Source organism: Glandiceps talaboti, chromosome 16 (genome assembly GCF_964340395.1).
Source record: "Glandiceps talaboti chromosome 16, keGlaTala1.1, whole genome shotgun sequence".
NCBI classification, from domain to species: domain Eukaryota; kingdom Metazoa; phylum Hemichordata; class Enteropneusta; family Spengelidae; genus Glandiceps; species Glandiceps talaboti.
The window spans coordinates 12,704,976-12,724,582 of record NC_135564.1 but is presented as its reverse complement, the minus strand read 5'-3'; the positions used below and the strand labels follow the sequence as shown (position 1 = coordinate 12,724,582).

Here is a 19,607-nt window from a genome sequence, read left to right as displayed (position 1 = left end):
TTGCATAATTAGTAGTAATCTGAGTGGGCTACCAGCTGCAAATTATGGTAGCCCCATGACAAGAATTGGTAGTCCTGTGGAGACAGGACTGTTAATTTCGAGCCCCGAGAATGTACCAAGATTATTATTGAGATTTGATTTGGAGAAACATTTCCAGAAAAAAAAATTCTTTGGGGTAAAACTTCATCTATACTGTATGAATGAACACACTTGTCAGTCTGAGTAACTAATTAAATATGCAAGAAATGATTTGAAATCAGACATAAAGAACACAGCCAGCTACCCATTCAACAAACCCATTGATGGGGGCACTTTATTGTTAACTGTTTTCAATTTTGTTGTTCTGGAAGTGATCGTGGGAAAGTGTTTATGACTCTCAGAATAACGAATTGAAAATATATGAAATACATGAATGAAACAAGTAAATAAAGAAATCAAGCCATATTCACCACATCAAATTGGCCAATACTTGTAACTAGACTACAATTTGATGAAACAACTTTATTTACATAACAAAACAGCAATTAATGCACAGCATTCCCCCTCAGCAGTACACCACCACTTGCAATGAGGCAATTCTTGGGCCTAATTTTGACTCGAGGGAAGACCAGAATAAAACAACTTACACATTTATACATTCATAATACATTTTCAATGGCAAGGGGAGCAATTATCTGGACCAAATTTGACTGGGATGGGGAGCAAAAAATAAATTTTTTATGCTAATACTTTCCATTGTATTTTTAATGGGATAGAGGAGCAATTGTTATTGACAAATTTTGACAGGGGAGGGGCAAGGAATAAAAATATTGTTCCACATCCAAATACCTCAATATTTCAAATGGGACGGGGGAGCAATTATTGGGATTAACTTCAACTTGAGTGGCAGGTAGGAATAACAAATATTGTATCACATTATGCTTGAACTTCTCTTGCAGTTTTAGAGGGGACAGGGATACTTAGCACCGACAGCGTTGAGAGCATAGGTAGTACTCTGGTGGTCATGATAGGGGAATGGGAATTCAAAAATTATGTACAAAGGGGTATATTCTTTTTTAATGCTTCTTTTCCAAAGCTAATGCCATTTTATTACACTTTTTGTTCAATTTAGATTTTTTAATTTAAAAATTCTTGTATTTTTTTTATTTCAGAATTCTTTATTAAAAAAAATAATTGGAGTAATCATTCAGAAAACTGCAACAGATGTAAACATCCAATGGCTTCATATTATAATGTACATTGTCATTGATAAAAGAAACTAGCCAAGATTTTTCTGTTGAAACAGATGTCACCCGTAAAAATTGAACTAAACTCCAGCAAGTGCTACCTGGACCTTTGAAGACAAAAACTATATAGCTTTGTTGTGAAAAGAACACACTTGTGTCACCACCAAGTTGCCTTTGTCACCAACCATATTAATATGCATTGTCGATGCCTTTGTTTGACACAATGGAAAAGCAAACAGCTGGTGTGACAACATCTGCAGTGTGGGACATTCTTTTGTTCTTTCTCTCTAGTAAGGCTTTGTGTCCACTGCTTCAAGTTACTCATGCGAAAAAGATTTCCTAATCTGTCTGTGACTACTGTTTTAATATATTTGTAACAAGTCATTTGAAAACCCGGTAAAATGTTAGATTTTTTGTCCTGGAATGAAAAAGGAAATCAACATAATTGTGGACTTGACAAAAAAAGTGCTCTTGGCATCTACTTTTCCACATTGACCAATCTATTCACAAATTCTTTAATTTTGCTCTGGAAAATCCTTTGTCTACAATAGTTCCCACCATCAGAATTAGATGTCATCATACTTGATTAGTATTACCCGCCACACAACAAAGCCAAGTTTTAGTTTATATGTGATTAATTACTTTCTACATTACAGACAACAATGGGACACTACTAGACTAGTATCAACAGCTAAGCTTTCAGTGGACACTGTCATGGAGGTAAACAGAATTAACCTTGACATGTCATTACATTGGGATTCCCACTTCAACAATATCCCCATCACCAGGTCATAAAAGGTAATGCATGGCAACAAGGATTAACAGGTGAACTATCTTTAATGAGATTATAAATTGCTGAACTTCAGTCAGGGCACAAAACACTGATATATACATGGCAGGATAGCACTTGTGTATAAACACAAACTTGGTGAACTCGAAAAGCATGGCATGATAGCACTTGTGTATAAACACGAACCTGGTGAACTCGAAAAGCATACACTTGATGATCTGTGGCAACAAACTCTGCAATCTCAATGGTATTTACTGTTTGCACATAGCACAGCTGAAAATACACATTGAGACTGGAGCGTAAGCTGTCTCTCCAAGCAAGTCTTCAACCACCACAATCTTGACAGGTTCAGTCGTCGCAGGAGGCATCTTTCCAGTCAACCTGAATGGCATTTACTGTTGTATGAGGCACACAGTGAAAATGCACATTCAGATTGGCAGGCAAGTGCCACAATTCTCTTGTAATTCTTCACACCAGGCCAAAAGCACATAAACAAATTCATTTACAGAATACAGTTAACAGAATTAATACATGCACACACACACACACACACACGTAACAAGATATAAGGTATCCGAGAATCATCACATTGTGACCAACAAAGTTGATGCAACAAATATATAATGAAAACCACACAGTATCTGAGAATCTTACAGGAGATGACATTGTGACCAACGCTCTAATCTCAGTGGCATTTACTGTCCATCAAATGTAGACAGATGAAAATGCACACTGAGACTGGATCGGCAATCACAAAACCTACAGATTTCTCAACACTGTTAACCATCTTTAGAGAGGTAGACAAGGGGGAAAAACTCTGCAATCTGAATGGTATTTACTGTATGGATTGGAAACCAACAGATGAAAATACCAATCAGACTGGAGGGTCAATCCCCTTTCAGTGCATCTTTGATGTTTCGAAGACTTTTCACAAGAACATACACAGAAGACACTTTATTGCACATTAAGTGAACAGAGCTGAAGACATTACAATACACACATCTGTAAATGACAAATCTTTTCCTCTGAAGTTAAGAGGAATGGGAAGCCCAAAAATAAAATTGCACTGGTAAGAGTATACTAGTTATGCAGTCTGATTATCACCAACTAAGTACAGCAACAAGTTTCATTCAAACAATCCAGTTTTCTGCAACATTCATTAAATGTTTTGAATATCCTTCTTTGCATACTCAGGCAAATTTTGAATTTAGATCTTCTAAATTGATAACCTCCCCCTGTCCAACATCACGATTCATGTTGATGAAGTCATCAAGGTTCATTTTGGAAGCTACAACAGACAGAATTACAGAATATTAGTACTATGTAGGTCTTTATCAAAGGACACATTTAATATAAGAACATGCAAGTTTGGGCAAGTGATTCTCACCTTCAGTTTCAATACATGGGTATGTTGGAGGTGGAGACTGCCACTCACCATCCTTCTTCATATGAGACCGATCAGATGCAAACGTCTCAATGAAAACTTTTGCTGGTATGACCCGAAACATTCTGTACAATATATGAATGGGAAAAATTCATTTCATCAGATTGGTGCCAGAATCTTTTATCTGTTCAATATCTCAAAAAACTTCAGTTTCATTTATATTATCCCCTAAATTCTCTTAACACTCACCTGTGATACTGTGGTAAAAGCATCTCATCTGACCTGAATGTTGCAAGGGAGTAGTCTGAAAACTGGCAGGGAAAAGATAGCAAGGTATCCAAATCAAACACTTGCCCTTCCTGGCCCTGTTCTTTGAGCACCAAAATTACATGATAATCCTGAAAGAAAGGTGTAAAATAATTAGTTAAGTGTCTGGACATGGAACAAAGGTTGTGTGGCCTATTTGTTAGTACAATAGTTGCTTACAAAATGGACTTCATTATTTCCTCTTGGCAGGGGACAAGTTAATGCATGCATTTTCATGAATACATCTGTATTGAACAAGATTGGGTAAAGATAATTATCGTGTAAGTGTACAACTAGTTTCATATGTTTTCCCTCCCTTTCATTGAATGCAAATAAACCATGCCTACTTGTGAAGGGTAGGCAATATATCAAAAGTTAATCATTCACTCAACATATTATTTGAATTTCCTGATTCAAAAATTTGAAATACTCACCCAAATTACTGGTTCATCTGTTGATTGTGATGCTTTTTGCTTCCATAGAGGTATCTGAAAACAAAAAAAAAGATTACATTAACTTGCATGCTTTTCAAGTCTCTTTACAATGTCTCTATAATAAATGCCTTAGTTTTTGGAAGAATTTGCTCTGCCAAAAGTACCCACACAAAGTAACATCTCAAAATCCTATATTCTCGCAAGCAAAAATCGTCCATGTTTATACAAGACAACTGTATAATCACTTACTGCCCTCCTCTCATTTGATATGAAAACCACGAATAGTTTTTCTAAGTTTTCCACTTCACCCTTCCTGACAAAGTCGCACAATTTCCATACGTTTTCTTCACTGTCGTATGAAAAGAGAGAAAAATAAGACTCGTTTTGCGTACACAAAATATTACTATGGCAAAGTATGACTCAATCATAACAAGCGCCTTTCTTGGCAAAATGCCATGTTGTTTTCACGTCGCACATTCCATAGTAATTTTCCTGTGTTTTCCCGCCCATTGTTCGACTAAAAAATCCAAAACGTAAACTAAAAACTTTACTAATTCACGATACAATAGTTTCCGATATCTTTGCATGCAGTTCAAACAAGCACAAGACACGAGTGTTTGATTTTCCCTCCGTTTTTTCAAAGTTCACTTCAACGATATTGGCGCGAAATGCTTACGACGCGAAATAGGTCAGCTTGCTAATTGGCAAGAAAAATGCTACTTTTTATCCGAGTTCTGCGAAAAGGTCACGCCAGCCAATAACCAAATGTGTCCATTGTTATCTTTCAAACTTAAATCTTTCTTTTTTGAAAAAATTACTACAATTTTTTGAACTCAACTGTACATACCCTTCATGAATGAACATGCAGACTAACAAATACCCTCACATAATTGTATGCATGCAAATTACATGGGGCCATAGTAAACACTTCGTAGTAGAAAATGGACGACACACATGTTGGACCAAAGAACAAAAAGCCAATTTTTCTTTCGTGGATAAAAAGAATTTTGCGGCCCAAAAATGGTAAATAATCGATAAGGATTGTTCAGGGAAGTGTGAAAGCAATTTGTTAATAATTTGTAGTGACCACTGATGGCTTTTGCCCCAGTAGAACCAACTTTCTAACAGCGACTGTTTCAAATTTACGAGCATTTTTCAAATTGAGTGTGAACAAAAACTCGTCAACACGTGAGTTTGAAACGGCGCCAAAAACGTCCACAAAATATAAACACCAAAATGAAATAAACTTAAAATATTTGAGAAAACTTCAGGGTGTACCTTTTTAGTGATAATTTTTCAAAATATGTATTTTTCTGGTGTTCCCGCGTCGTAAACCACGAGGCCCCAAAGCCCACGCGACGCTTCACTATGACCCTTGGCCTCATGCTAACGATTCTCTAGGCGGGAGTCTCAAAAATCGTTTCCACCAGTTGACATTTTCCCGTAAAACCAAAAAATACCGCACTGTGACATTCCACAAATAATTACTAATATGTTGCATCGTCTTTTTAGCGCAAAACTTACCAATAGCAGGATGTATAAATACATTCATCACGAGGCGGGAACAGAGACACACACGCTACTGCCATTTTTTGTATGCTGTGCGTAGTCCAAGATGCATTGCGAAACCACGTGTCACTCGTTCCAGGAGAGGTAATACAACGACTCTCCTCGTACGATATTTTTCTTGTGTCCAAATTTTCTAATTTTGTTATATTTAATAAAACGTGTACATATTGATTGATATTAATCAATAGATAAAGTTATAAATTATTTTTGTGAAAAATTGAAAAATATTCACTACTGATATACCAATGATATTAACATCTGTCGAAAGAGGATGCATATCCAAAAATGGCAACATCATGGCGGGTAATGAGAAGATAGTGTTTGTCACCGTTGGAACTCTAAGTTTCGATGCATTAATTGAAACTGTGTCAGGAAAAGCAGTACTTAAAGTGAGTCATAACGTATTGTTCATCATGTAAAATGATTCACAGCCACTATTTCTCGTTATTATGGTGACAAAAGACAAAATAAAACGAAGGGAATCGGTAATGGCAGCGCAAGATCTTGGAGTCTGCGCAGTGGAACAAGTAAACCGCAGGAGATAAATTACGTAATGTTGTTGTTGTTTCGGCACAGATCTTGAGTGAACTCCCATTCATTCGAGGTGTTCTGTGTTATTTCACGTCAGTCGTACCGGTAAACAATAGTCGGTGATTTAGTGCCCATAGCAACCAATTACTCGAACTATCTTAGCTTTTTTTTAAAGGCTACAATGTATTTGAATAACATTTACTCGGCAAATCAAGCTGAACTTGGACGCAGTTTGTCACATCAATATTATTATAATATTACACACTAAATATTATATGAAATAACTTGTCATTATTTGTATTTTTTCGTTTTTCGATATATACATTTTTTTGTAAATTGTTGTGGGCAATCGAAATAAGTAATACTTATATAGTCATTATCAAGTTCATACCTACCCATATCACCCAAGATCCCAAGTCAAGAAGTGTGATAGTACCAGCACCATACCCACCTGAAAGCTGCCCAAGGTACAATTTAATAAAACTTGTCCCACCTATACCTCAAATACTGCAATGATTAATTTTTTTTGGTTCCCTTCTAATTACTTCCATTCCTGATGACTCGCACTTTCCCCGATTCTGGTAAAAATACTGACTCATCAGTGAATCATTTTTTGTTGGTAGGTCGTAAAGTAAAGTGAATCAGTCAGATGTCCTTCAAATCAACATTATTAACAATTATAAAAACTGATGAGCCGTTAACAGTAATTAGATCGTTATAACATAATAGGTTCACATCAATTGTATTCATAAAAAGTGGAAGACTTGAAGATTAAAACATGTGAATAAATTATGATAGGTGTTAGTTTTCTCTCAAATTCACTAATTATGGTTTTATTGTCAGTGTCATGGCAATGAACTAGATAAATAATTTCTTACCTGAGTGACACTGATGTTTACTTTAAAAATGTAGGTAATTCAAATCTATTCATCGACATAGTTTAAGATGTAGTTGCGAATATTTAACCAAGATATCATGTAATATTATAAAATCTCACATTTTAGAACAAAAAGTAGGTCTAGAGTTATGTAGTCTTGGTGTAACCTGGTGTGATAATGTATTGTATAACAATATAATAATGTAATGTGATGTGATGTAATCCAGTGTTGGACATAGTTTGAAGTGATGTAGGACAGATAAGATGTGATAACAATGTTTTTACTAAGGTCTGGGAACCCCGGTAACAGGGGTACAAAGCTGGTACAATTTGCAAAGCTAATACACATCATGTATCATAATTTGGGTGGGCATTGCAGTGCTAGAAAAATTCCAGGGGAGGAACTCGGGTAGATTTTACCTGCTTACCGAACATTCAATGAAATTTACTAGTAATGTGGTCATAGAGTGTAGGGTCTATGATGTGATGTCATTCATGGGGAACTGATTTATGTTGTGATGTGACTCAGGGATGATAGAAAGTCAACATACCAGAGACATTAGGGGAAACCTTTATTGTATAAATAATACTGAATAAATTATGCTGGAGTAACATGGAAGGAAATTTAAATTATGACCAAAACTTGAAGCAGTAATTATCATAATTTTAGAATGATATTCAAAACAAAAATCAAGAAAGGGAAAGTGGGTCATTAGGGTATTTATATCACAATTTTATGGCAAGTAAATTTACTTTAAGCTATCAATGTCAATAAACATGACACACTACTGAGTCATCACACTGTCAGTTACGTATAAGATTCCTATAGCAACAATCCACCTGTTAGAGTCTTTGTGACAGCAACACAGTACAATCATTTCTGTCATGCTGCAGACATCCTATACTAATCATTACCTGTTAGAGTCTTTGTGACAGAAACACAGTACAATCATTGCTGTCATGCTGCAGGCATCCTATACTAATTATTACCTGTTAGAGTCTTTGTGACAGCAACACAGTACAATCATTTCTGTCATGCTGCAGACATCCTATATTAATTATTACCTGTTAGAGTCTTTGTGACAGCAACACAGTACAATCATTTCTGTCATGCTGCAGACATCCTATACTAATTATTACCTGTTAGAGTCTTTGTGACAGCAACACAGTACAATCATTTCTGTCATGCTGCAGACAGCCTATACTAATCATTACCTGTTAGAGTCTTTGTGACAGCAACACAGTACAATCATTTCTGTCATGCTGCAGACATCCTATACTAATTATTACCTGTTAGAGTCTTTGTGACAGCAACACAGTACAATCATTTCTGTCATGCTGCAGGCATCCTATATTAATTATTACCTGTTAGAGTCTTTGTGACAGCAACACAGTACAATCATTTCTGTCATGCTGCAGGCATCCTATACTAATTATTACCTGTTAGAGTCTTTGTGACAACAACACAGTACAATCATTTCTGTCATGCTGCAGGCAGGCTATACTAATTATTACCTGTTAGAGTCTTTGTGACAACAACACAGTACAATCATTTCTGTCATGCTGCAGGCATCCTATACTAATTATTACCTGTTAGAGTCTTTGTGACAGCAACACAGTACAATCATTTCTGTCATGCTGCAGGCAGGCTATACTAATTATTACCTGTTAGAGTCTTTGTGACAGCAACTCAGTACAATCATTGCTGTCATGCTGCAGGCAGGCTATACTAATTATTACCTGTTACAGTCTTTGTGACAGCAACACAGTACAATCATTTCTGTCATGCTGCAGACATCCTATATTAATTATTACCTGTTAGAGTCTTTGTGACAGCAACACAGTACAATCATTGCTGTCATGCTTCAGGCATCCTATACTAATTATTACCTGTTAGAGTCTTTGTGACAGCAACACAGTACAATCATTTCTGTCATGCTGCAGACATCCTATATTAATTATTACCTGTTAGAGTCTTTGTGACAGCAACACAGTACAATCATTTCTGTCATGCTGCAGACATCCTATACTAATTATTACCTGTTAGAGTCTGTGTGACAGCAACACAGTACAATCATTTCTGTCATGCTGCAGGCATCCTATACTAATTATTACCTGTTAGAGTCTTTGTGACAGCAACACAGTACAATCGTTTCTGTAGTGCTGCAGACATTCTATACTAATTATCACCTGATAGAATCTTTGTGACAGCAACACACAACACCAACTTATTTCTAACATGTTGTAGACTTTCTTATGTATTTTTTGTTAAGGCATGTCTAAGCCAGCTTGCTTATTCTATGTTATAGACTTCAGATACCAGTAGTCACCTGATATACAGACCAGTGTGCCCTAATGATTGCAAATAAATATGAATAAAAAAATTGTCATTGTGCAGAGGTTCAAATGCAAAGGATTGACTGCCAGGGAACATTTGTACTAGCAATGATACATAATCTGGGGTGAACAGAAGGAGAACCCTCCCACAAAGGTCTTGGTGACCAAGTGACAGATTGCTTACAATTACCATGACAACAGGAATTCATAGTTTATCATTGGAATGCACCATTTAAGATGGTGTGTGTGTAAGTGGGGCAGTGTGTTCAAGATGGTCTTTGTGTACTGTAAGTGGGAAGTGTGTTTATGACAGTGTGTGTAAGTGGGATAGTGTGACCGGTATATATGAATCATTTCAGTAATAGAGAAACTCACGAGGGACAGCTATAAAAATAAAAATAGTTACAAATGATTATTTTCTTCCAACAACTTGGGAAATAATAATAATAAAAAAAGGGGAAAGTTGACCTAATTATTCACATCTTACACCCAGATAGTGTAATAAATTATCTTTATCCCAGCTATTTCCAGTGTAGTTTCAAAATAGTTCACCTTAGCTTTGAGTAGCAGTGCCACAATCACTATAGTCTGCTGTAAGTGGCAGTGTAACTGACACCATTGTATTTAAACTCAATGCTCTTTAACAAGAGTAAATTGTTCTCAGGAGTAAAAAGTTTTCATGTGTAAGAAACATGGTTTTGTCAAGTTTTTAGTGCTGTTTGGTAGTCTGAGAGATAGCACTGAGCAGGAAAGTTTAGCTGAAAGACACAATAGTTGAAGTCTTTGTACCAACATGTAGAACATATGCTAATACCCAAAGTCAGAGTGTATAATTGTTTCATTTTTAATGTAATCTGTGAGTGGATGGCTCATGTAATATCACTGATAACAGAGAGGTACAGAGGTGCAAAGGCCATGACCTCAGCAGATGCATGTCAAATAAAGTATTGAGAAGTATGGCTGGGTCAAGGTCGTTGGTCAGTTTGTCTGTGATCTAAATATAGACCAGCTGAATGTGTCAGGTCATGTCATTGGTTCTCATAAACTACCCAATTCCTTCATGTGTCAGTGCACTTCATTGGTTATCATTTATATGCCAATTATTCTTTCAATGTGTTTTGACTTGCCATCCACTGGTTATAGTAAATCCTTGGATGTGTCAGCAGAGGTAATTGGTTTTCATTGACAAGCCACTTCATTAATGTGTCAGGACACTTGATTGGTTGTCATGAGAGAGTTGTGTGGTTGGTCTCCAATAGTAGTGGAATCTTTCATATTGACTTTAGGAGATTATGAAAAAGCCAGTGGCATTGGTCAGTGTATGAAAAGGATACAATTTGAAATCAAGCAGTGATCAGTTGAGGGCTTCAATATACCAAAAATATGGCACTCATTGTAAGTGGTACAGTTGGGGACATATTATATGTATATATATATGTGTGTGTGTGTGTGGTACAGTTAAGAGTATTTCCAACTTTTTAAAATAATGTACACTCTAGAGAACAATAAAGGCTCATAATATGTTTGTTATTGACAAGTTCTAACATTTGACTTAAAGTTTATGTCAGTGTGCTCTTGAAATAACAAGCTCACAGTCATGGTCATGGTGGTGGCAGGGTTGTTTGCATTGTGCAAGTGATATAATATATGTTGGCATACTGATTTGATGGTGGTATATAATTTGAACTTATGTAATATTTAATCAATGATTTCAGTTGTCTAGTTCCTATTATATAGTACAGTATCATTACCATTTACACCGCCACTCACAGTACGTGTTTTAGTTAGATTAGAAACCATGTTGGCATCCTGACTATGAATTCAGTGCAGTTTTCATGCAAAAAAAAGTCTAAAATATTCTATAATAAAGGATATGGTTTTAAAGTTTTCTGACTATGTACTCTGGGTCATCATGTGTGATTTGAAATTGACAGTTTTCCGTTACATGCACACATGTAACCATAATTCATGTGTGGTCCTGTCGACCTTATCTGACCTACTTTACCCAGCCACCTACTTGACCCCTTAACTCTTTGTAGATTGATTGTAAAAACTTAATACTTGAAATGAAACATGGCGATGACAAATTTTACAAAAAATAGGATGAAATATTTACAATGCATGTAATAAGAAAAAAGTATGGTTTTTGCTGATTTTTGGCAAATGAAATGTAAGTTGTCAGTAGATTGCTGCATGAAAAATGAACAATTTGATTACAGGAAATAAACATTATTTATGGTATTCTATTCAAGTACTGATGTCAAATTGATATATATCAGCTTATTTTTATCTAACAGTTATTTCTAATTGTATATTTACAAAATAAACTCTGTATTTATAGTCAGATTATAAAAAATCTCAATTTTTAGTGGACTAATTCTGTTGAACAAAGTAAAATATATCAAATGATACATTGTATCCATATTGATATAATATTTACTACATTGTCTGTATTTGCAACATTTTATGACAAAACAGGAAACTCAACAAAAAATTGTTACAATGTATAAAGATTGTAACTATGAATAATGAAATCCTACAAGTAATTATCATATTGAATGAGAAAATGTTACATATTATCACAATGTAATACAATACAAAGTGGGGGGTTATGGTTTTATTCATGTAGACTAGACCATACCCAAACTCATTCAACACCACTCATTATCTGAGCACTGCCCTCTGTGTTGTAGTTTCCTTGTAAGTATTCTTCATGACCACTAATTTCAAACTAACCATAAGATTATCCTTTGAAATATAACAAAAACCTTACCACTTAACATCAACTCAATAGCTCTCATAAAGGGCTAACAAGTAGTGAAGGACCACAATTGCATGAATTCATGTTCTAAGTAAAGCCTCATCATCAGACAGTGCTATAGAAACTCTAGATCTAGGAAAGCAAACAATAACCTCTTTGTGTTTGGGGTGAGGGGAGAGAAGAGGGTACTCACATAGAAAATACATACTAGTATACAGGGTTATTATGCCCACCCAAATGGGTAATTTTTTCAAACGTATGTTGACATTCCCTAAATACGGCAAATGTCTTCATGCTTTAGAAATAACTTAGAATAAAGGAAAACTGCCCAGATGATTTCCCCCAAAGTTTCTAATAATGGGTGTGCTTTTCAACAATTCAAAAACTTAAGTCAAAAGTCTATATTTCAGTTAGAAACTAGGGCTGAAAAGTCTTGTAAAAAAATTTGAATATTGGCTATTTGTAAACTTTGAAAATTTGAAAATCAGGAAGTTGAAAAATATATTGTCCAGAATATGGGGTCCAAAGTCATACATGTATTCATAGAGGAGTCAAACCTCTACATAACAGTTTTAACAGTCAGTCTCCCAGAGTCAAAATAAAAAAAATACTACAACACTCTTCATTCTAAAAATGAAACGTTTGAGATTTTTTTTAAATCTGACTATAATTGAGGGTTTATTTTGTAAATATACAATTAGAAATACCTGTTACAATAATATATATATACATGTATATAAATATATATATGTATGTATGTATGTATACACCCTTATTATGTAAACAACCCCCACCCCCACCCCCTGTGTACTTCCAGTTGCTGACATTGACTTATTTGTTCAATTTATTTACAGCAACTGGAGAAATCAGGGTTCACCAGATTGGTATTACAAATTGGACGTGGAGGCTATGAACCAGAACCAGTTGTTACACCGTCATTTCGCATGGATGTATTTAGATTTAAAGACTCAATAGCTGAAGACATACAAAGTGCTTCATTAGTTATCAGTCATGCAGGTGTGTGTAAGCTTGGTTTTTGATGATTACACTTCATTATACCATGCATGAGCCAGGTTCAACAAAAAATATGGAATATATACTCTGATCATTCTACGTCATGGCAATGTGCGTCTATGTCACAACAATGCCTGTCTACATGTCCTTAGTTCTGCTGTGTTCGAAATATGAGTCAAAATGCTCAAAATTGCCATTACTTTCCCCAATTTTTTTTTTTACGTTACTGGTGATGGTATAATTATATTATTCCCCAATATTTCTCTTCATTCAGCCAGAAAATACTTGTGACCTAAGGGTAGTCACTACTCGTCTAGCGACTTGTATTTAGGTCACTCGTATTTTCATTGGCTGAATGAAGAAAAATATTGAGGAATAATATATAAATTTATCTCTTTCAAGTTGACATGTGTATATGATAACAACAGTACAGCACATGGTGCACCAGGCAATGTATGTTTTGTCTGAAAACACTTTATAGAAATGTGATTGTGTGTACGTGAACTATACCATTATTTTCATAATCTTACTATTGCAAGAATGACCAAATTATTAGCTTGGTCACATGTGACCACTGTTAACGTTAGATTTCTTAATCCTATTAGTGTCATCATCTATGTATGAAAAGAAGAATCTTCCAATTATATGTACAATGTATTTGACCATATTAAACACGTAGCCACTGTTTCATAGTGCCTAAGTCCGCCAACTGTTCCCACAGTACAAGTCAATACATGTCCTCATATGACCTTATTTTTGGCACATTTGAGAACATAAAGTAGGGTAATGTCTTTGACCTTTGACCTGACTGCAACTGTCATTGTATTCATATCTTGCTTCCTGGAATTTCTAATCAGCAAGACAAGTTGGGTCAGAGGTCAATCAAACACAAACTACATGTGTAAGTCAATCTTTCCAAATACTACAACTCTCTTCATATAGCTATATTCAATATCAATGTTAGGTACTCTAAGGTTTGGAAATATTCCAGTAACAATGAGGGGAAGTCTCATAAAACTTAGCATAGATTTCCATGTGATTTACTTCGTAACATACTTTAGGTGGAGAATCCAAGTAAAGTATACAACTTGTGTAGTTTCTTTGCTACAGAACTGATGACATAGACACTAGTTGTGTAGTTTCAGTGCTACAGAACTGATGACATAGACATTAGTTGTATAGTTTCTTTGCTACAGAATAATGACATAGACACTGGTTGCGTAGTTTCTTTACTGCAGAACTGATGACATAGACATTAGTTGTGTAGTTTCAGTGCTACAGAACTGATGACATAGACATTAGTTGTGTAGTTTCTTTGCTACAGAATAATGACATAGACACTGGTTGCGTAGTTTCTTTACTGCAGAACTGATGACATAGACATTAGTTGTGTAGTTTCAGTGCTACAGAACTGATGACATAGACATTAGTTGTGTAGTTTCTTTGCTACAGAACTGATGACATAGACATTAGTTGTGTAGTTTCAGTGCTACAGAACTGATGACATAGACACTGGTTGTGTAATTCCTTTGCTACAGAATGATGACATAGACACTGGTTGCATAGTTTCTTTGCTACAGAACTGATGACATAGACACTGGTTGTGTAGTTTCAGTGCTACAGAACTGATGACATAGACACTGGTTGTGTAGTTTCTTTGCTACAGAACTGATGACATAGACACTGGTTGTGTAGTTTCTTTACTGCAGAACTGATGACATAGACATTAGTTGTGTAGTTTCAGTGCTACAGAACTGATGACATAGACATTAGTTGTGTAGTTTCTTTGCTACAGAACTGATGACATAGACATTAGTTGTGTAGTTTCAGTGCTACAGAACTGATGACATAGACACTGGTTGTGTAATTTCTTTGCTACAGAATGATGACCTAGACACTGGTTGCATAGTTTCTTTGCTACAGAACTGATGACATAGACACTAGTTGTGTAGTTTCTTTGCTACAGAACTGATGACATAGACACTGGTTGTGTAGTGTCAGTTCTACAGAACTGATGACATAGACGCTGCTTGTGTAGTTTTAATGCTACAGAACTGATGACATAAACACTGGTTGTGTAGTTTTAATACTACAGAACTGATGACATAGACACTGGTTGTGTAGTTTTAGTGCTACAGGACTGATGAATTGAGAGTAAATTTGACCATCATGTCTGACCATACTTGTTATTCACAGGTGCTGGTAGTGTACTAGAAAGTCTTGGTGCCAATAAACCATTACTAGTGGTGATCAATGAGCACCTGATGGGAAACCACCAAGTGGAACTAGCTTATAAACTACAGAACTGATGACATAGACATTAGTTGTGTAGTTTCTTTGCTACAGAATAATGACATAGACACTGGTTGCGTAGTTTCTTTACTGCAGAACTGATGACATAGACATTAGTTGTGTAGTTTCAGTGCTACAGAACTGATGACATAGACATTAGTTGTGTAGTTTCTTTGCTACAGAACTGATGACATAGACATTAGTTGTGTAGTTTCAGTGCTACAGAACTGATGACATAGACACTGGTTGTGTAATTCCTTTGCTACAGAATGATGACATAGACACTGGTTGCATAGTTTCTTTGCTACAGAACTGATGACATAGACACTGGTTGTGTAGTTTCAGTGCTACAGAACTGATGACATAGACACTGGTTGTGTAGTTTCTTTGCTACAGAACTGATGACATAGACACTGGTTGTGTAGTTTCTTTACTGCAGAACTGATGACATAGACATTAGTTGTGTAGTTTCAGTGCTACAGAACTGATGACATAGACATTAGTTGTGTAGTTTCTTTGCTACAGAACTGATGACATAGACATTAGTTGTGTAGTTTCAGTGCTACAGAACTGATGACATAGACACTGGTTGTGTAATTTCTTTGCTACAGAATGATGACCTAGACACTGGTTGCATAGTTTCTTTGCTACAGAACTGATGACATAGACACTAGTTGTGTAGTTTCTTTGCTACAGAACTGATGACATAGACACTGGTTGTGTAGTGTCAGTTCTACAGAACTGATGACATAGACGCTGCTTGTGTAGTTTTAATGCTACAGAACTGATGACATAAACACTGGTTGTGTAGTTTTAATACTACAGAACTGATGACATAGACACTGGTTGTGTAGTTTTAGTGCTACAGGACTGATGAATTGAGAGTAAATTTGACCATCATGTCTGACCATACTTGTTATTCACAGGTGCTGGTAGTGTACTAGAAAGTCTTGGTGCCAATAAACCATTACTAGTGGTGATCAATGAGCACCTGATGGGAAACCACCAAGTGGAACTAGCTTATAAACTTTATAAAGACGGCCATCTCTTTTATTGTGTTCCAAGGTCAGTTACGAGAACTGTTGTTAGTCAGTTCATCTATTAAAATGCTTACACATAGCAAATGTTGTATCTATAAGTGGTGTGATGGAAGGAGACTGATAATGAGGTCTTCAATATTTTAGATTGGTGATTGTGGTGGAGATGTGAATGAACATAAACCCTGGGGAAACTAACATTTAAATTTGACAAAGATGGCCATCTTTTAATACTGTACTCCAAGGTCAGTATAGTAACCAAGTTAATAGCAAGACTATTGTCAGTGAACACATTTATTGGAATGTTTATCAAACACATTGACCATGTGTGGTCTGATTTAAATGGTAATCTTCATGTGGGGGGGGGGGATTAGCTTTGAATTGAGGGTTGGGAAATGGATGTGAATAAGCATACCACATTACCAGTAGATCCACTTAATGATGAACTTACATAAGTTACAAAGGGTATCTCTATCCCAAGGTCAGTATGACCATCTCCCACTGACCAGTTGATTTTGTGAAATCTTTGTATTGGAATGGGATGGGATGTGAGGTGAAGATATGGGTTATAGTTTCAAATTAGGAGTTTTGATGAGATAGAAATTGACAGAGACACAGGTTGCACTATCGGTAGTATATCAACTTTATAAAATGTGGGTATCTTGTTCACCATACTACACCCAAGTCAGAGCAGTATGGTTACTTAATATCTTCATGTTGAGATGGGGTGAGGTGGTGATTGGGGTAACCCTGTTTCAGCTTGCAATTTGGCTTTCGGATTTGATGGAAATGGGCAGAGACACAGATTAAACTAGCTTTCAAATTTTACAAAGGGTGTCATATCTTTTACTTTACACTAAGGTTAGTTTGTAAGACCATTGTGGCCATTAAGTACATGATATCTTCAAGTTGAGATTTGGTAGGATTGGATGGGGTGGGGTGGGGTAGGGTGGAGATGGATGGGATGGGGTGGGGGTGAGTATGGGTCCTTTAGCTAAATTTTGATAGGATGTGAATGGAAAGAGACCCAGATGGAATTTAGCTTTATATAAAAAGCACAAGGTTGGTCAAGTCTTTTGTTCTACACCAAGGACATCAGTTTGTAAGACCATTGTCAATTATTATGTAATGTCTTCAAGTTGAGAATATGTGATAGTGTGTGGGGGTAAAGATGGTGGTCTTATAGCTTGAAGAGCTTAGGGATTTGATGGTATTGGATGGACATGCAAATGACATTAGCTAATAATATATGTTGCAAAGATGGCTATTTCTTATCCTCTGTCTCAGTTCATTTGACCACATCTATTAATGTTGACTTACAGCTCATGAATATCTTCAAATGGGGGTTGAGGATTGGGTTGGTTGATGACTTCTTTACCTTAAAATAAGACTGAGATGAAACTACAGTAACTTATAAATTTGTCAAAGATAATGGAGAACATATTGTTCGTGGTTCCAAGAATAGGACAGTACAATGTTGTTACTTTGGAACGGTAATTTGGAAACGAGTGCGACATCAAAGATAATCATCTCTTGTACAACATACAATGTATACTCTTGTGAAAACATTACCAGGAATACTGTACTATGTATAGTAGTTCAAAGTACGACCACAATATCATCACTGACTCATAACATTTTACATTTTATCTTTGACCTTGCAGTGAACTCCTGAAGACCTTACAAGATATGAATATTTCTAAGTTGAAAATCTTTCCACCAGGACAACCTGAGAAATTTGGCACTGAACTGGACAAGTTCTTTGGATTTTCATGATATCAACAGCACACTGTAGACACAAAGTGATTTATTCCACAGACTTTGATACTATCAGTTCAATTAAAATGTGCAATGATACCACTATGAGAAAAAATACAAGGAAATTTTGCCAAGATATTGCACACTTTAGCATTTTACATTATTTGGTCACCTGAGGGCGCCTTTCAGTGGGATTGAAACAAAGACAGAGGCTTATCCATCACATGTGGTATGTTAAATATTAGTTGACATAGAAATACATTGTGCATTTAAATTTCTTGTAAAAGTTTATCAGGACTCCCCTTCCTTCATTAAATGCTTTACTTTTACTTTTGATTAAATCTTTATAAACATGTTTATATATATGTCAATTTGTTCTCAATTGAACCCAATCAGGGGTACCTGGCCTGACAATAGGACTAATCCCTGTATGGTCAGACTACAGGGGGCGCCATAACTTACACTGGTTAGTTGCAAGAATAATGTAAATGCTTTTATTTCATCACTTTATAAATAACGCCTACAATCAGAAAGTTCAGCAAAGTCAGAACTGTATACACATACATTGCCCTGATTCAATCTTTGCTAGTCTTACCAGACAGCTTACAACTAGTGCAATAGTAGCCATGGTGACCAATTCAAATCAATTTTCTGTACTGTAAGAAAATATTTTAAGAAACTGACGATGAGTTTTATATTGAAATAAAGTTTATAATATATCAATTTTAGAATCACATTGTTACATTTTTCACCTGTACAATACAAAAGTGTCAAACTTTTATTACTAAGCAATCATTTCTTCTTTCACTTTCTCAACTTCTTATCTTCTTTCTCACATCAATTTCAGACGTGATGTTTTTATTTTGATACATTTTGTCAGATATTATCCCTGGAAAATTATTACAATGTATTAAGAAAATTGTTTTTAAAAGCTCAGTTTGATAATTGTAGGTACACTAGCTGAGATTTATCATGTTTTTGTTGTTGTTCTTGTTGGGTTTTGTTTGTTTGTTGTTTTTGTTCTTGTTTTTTTTTTTTTTTTTTTTTTTAGGAGGGGGTTAATTTTTGCTTCTCTTATTGACAGGTACCTATAGTGACCAGTGTTCTATTCACTTGAGTGTACACAGCCATTACTTGCTATTCACAGAAGTCAAACCTGCCATTCAGGCTTTATACTAGTCTATCAGCTAGCCCTCGGATGTTCTTCCGATAAAATACGACACACAGCCGAACAACGCTATCGAGGATGGAACATCCGAGGTCTAGCGAATGTCACCAGGATATAAATAAC

The 19,607-nt window shown here is 35.7% G+C and overlaps 2 protein-coding genes across 3 annotated transcripts; one reads left to right on the top strand and one right to left on the bottom strand.

Annotated features, from left to right (window-relative positions):
• Positions 1 to 2,972: 2,972 nt before the first annotated feature.
• Positions 2,973 to 6,710, bottom strand: LOC144447317 (protein N-terminal glutamine amidohydrolase-like). 2 transcript variants are annotated; one of them, XM_078137276.1, is made up of 7 exons: positions 6,636 to 6,710; positions 5,665 to 5,842; positions 4,390 to 4,489; positions 4,141 to 4,194; positions 3,650 to 3,798; positions 3,404 to 3,525; positions 2,973 to 3,304 (listed from the first exon to the last, which is right to left on the bottom strand). In XM_078137276.1, the coding sequence occupies exons 1-7, from the start codon at positions 6,637 to 6,639 to the stop codon at positions 3,207 to 3,209; spliced, it is 705 nt and encodes a 234-aa protein (XP_077993402.1). In that variant the 5' UTR covers positions 6,640 to 6,710; the 3' UTR covers positions 2,973 to 3,206. The 2 variants fall into 2 exon arrangements, with proteins under 2 accessions (XP_077993402.1, XP_077993403.1); XM_078137277.1 differs by lacking the exons at positions 5,665 to 5,842; positions 6,636 to 6,710 and adding an exon at positions 5,419 to 5,609.
• LOC144447318 (UDP-N-acetylglucosamine transferase subunit ALG13-like) lies at positions 6,004 to 18,999 on the top strand. The gene is made up of 4 exons (XM_078137278.1): positions 6,004 to 6,098; positions 13,070 to 13,232; positions 16,448 to 16,586; positions 18,223 to 18,999. The coding sequence occupies exons 1-4, from the start codon at positions 6,006 to 6,008 to the stop codon at positions 18,332 to 18,334; spliced, it is 507 nt and encodes a 168-aa protein (XP_077993404.1). The 5' UTR covers positions 6,004 to 6,005; the 3' UTR covers positions 18,335 to 18,999.
• The last annotated feature ends 608 nt before the right edge of the window (positions 19,000 to 19,607 follow it).

Excerpts from the sequence above, each read along its gene's own strand:
- LOC144447318 (XM_078137278.1), top strand. The coding sequence starts at position 6,006 with ATGGCGGGTAATGAGAAGATAGTGTTTGTCACCGTTGGAACTCTAAGT. Across the intron at positions 6,099-13,069 it reads CAGGAAAAGCAGTACTTAAA|CAACTGGAGAAATCAGGGTT; the intron begins GTGAGTCATAAC and ends ATTTATTTACAG. Across the intron at positions 13,233-16,447 it reads ATTAGTTATCAGTCATGCAG|GTGCTGGTAGTGTACTAGAA; the intron begins GTGTGTGTAAGC and ends TGTTATTCACAG.
- LOC144447317 (XM_078137276.1), bottom strand. Across the intron at positions 4,490-5,664 it reads ATTTATACATCCTGCTATTG|TGAAGAAAACGTATGGAAAT; the intron begins GTAAGTTTTGCG and ends TTCATACGACAG. Across the intron at positions 3,526-3,649 it reads CTTTTACCACAGTATCACAG|AATGTTTCGGGTCATACCAG; the intron begins GTGAGTGTTAAG and ends TATATTGTACAG.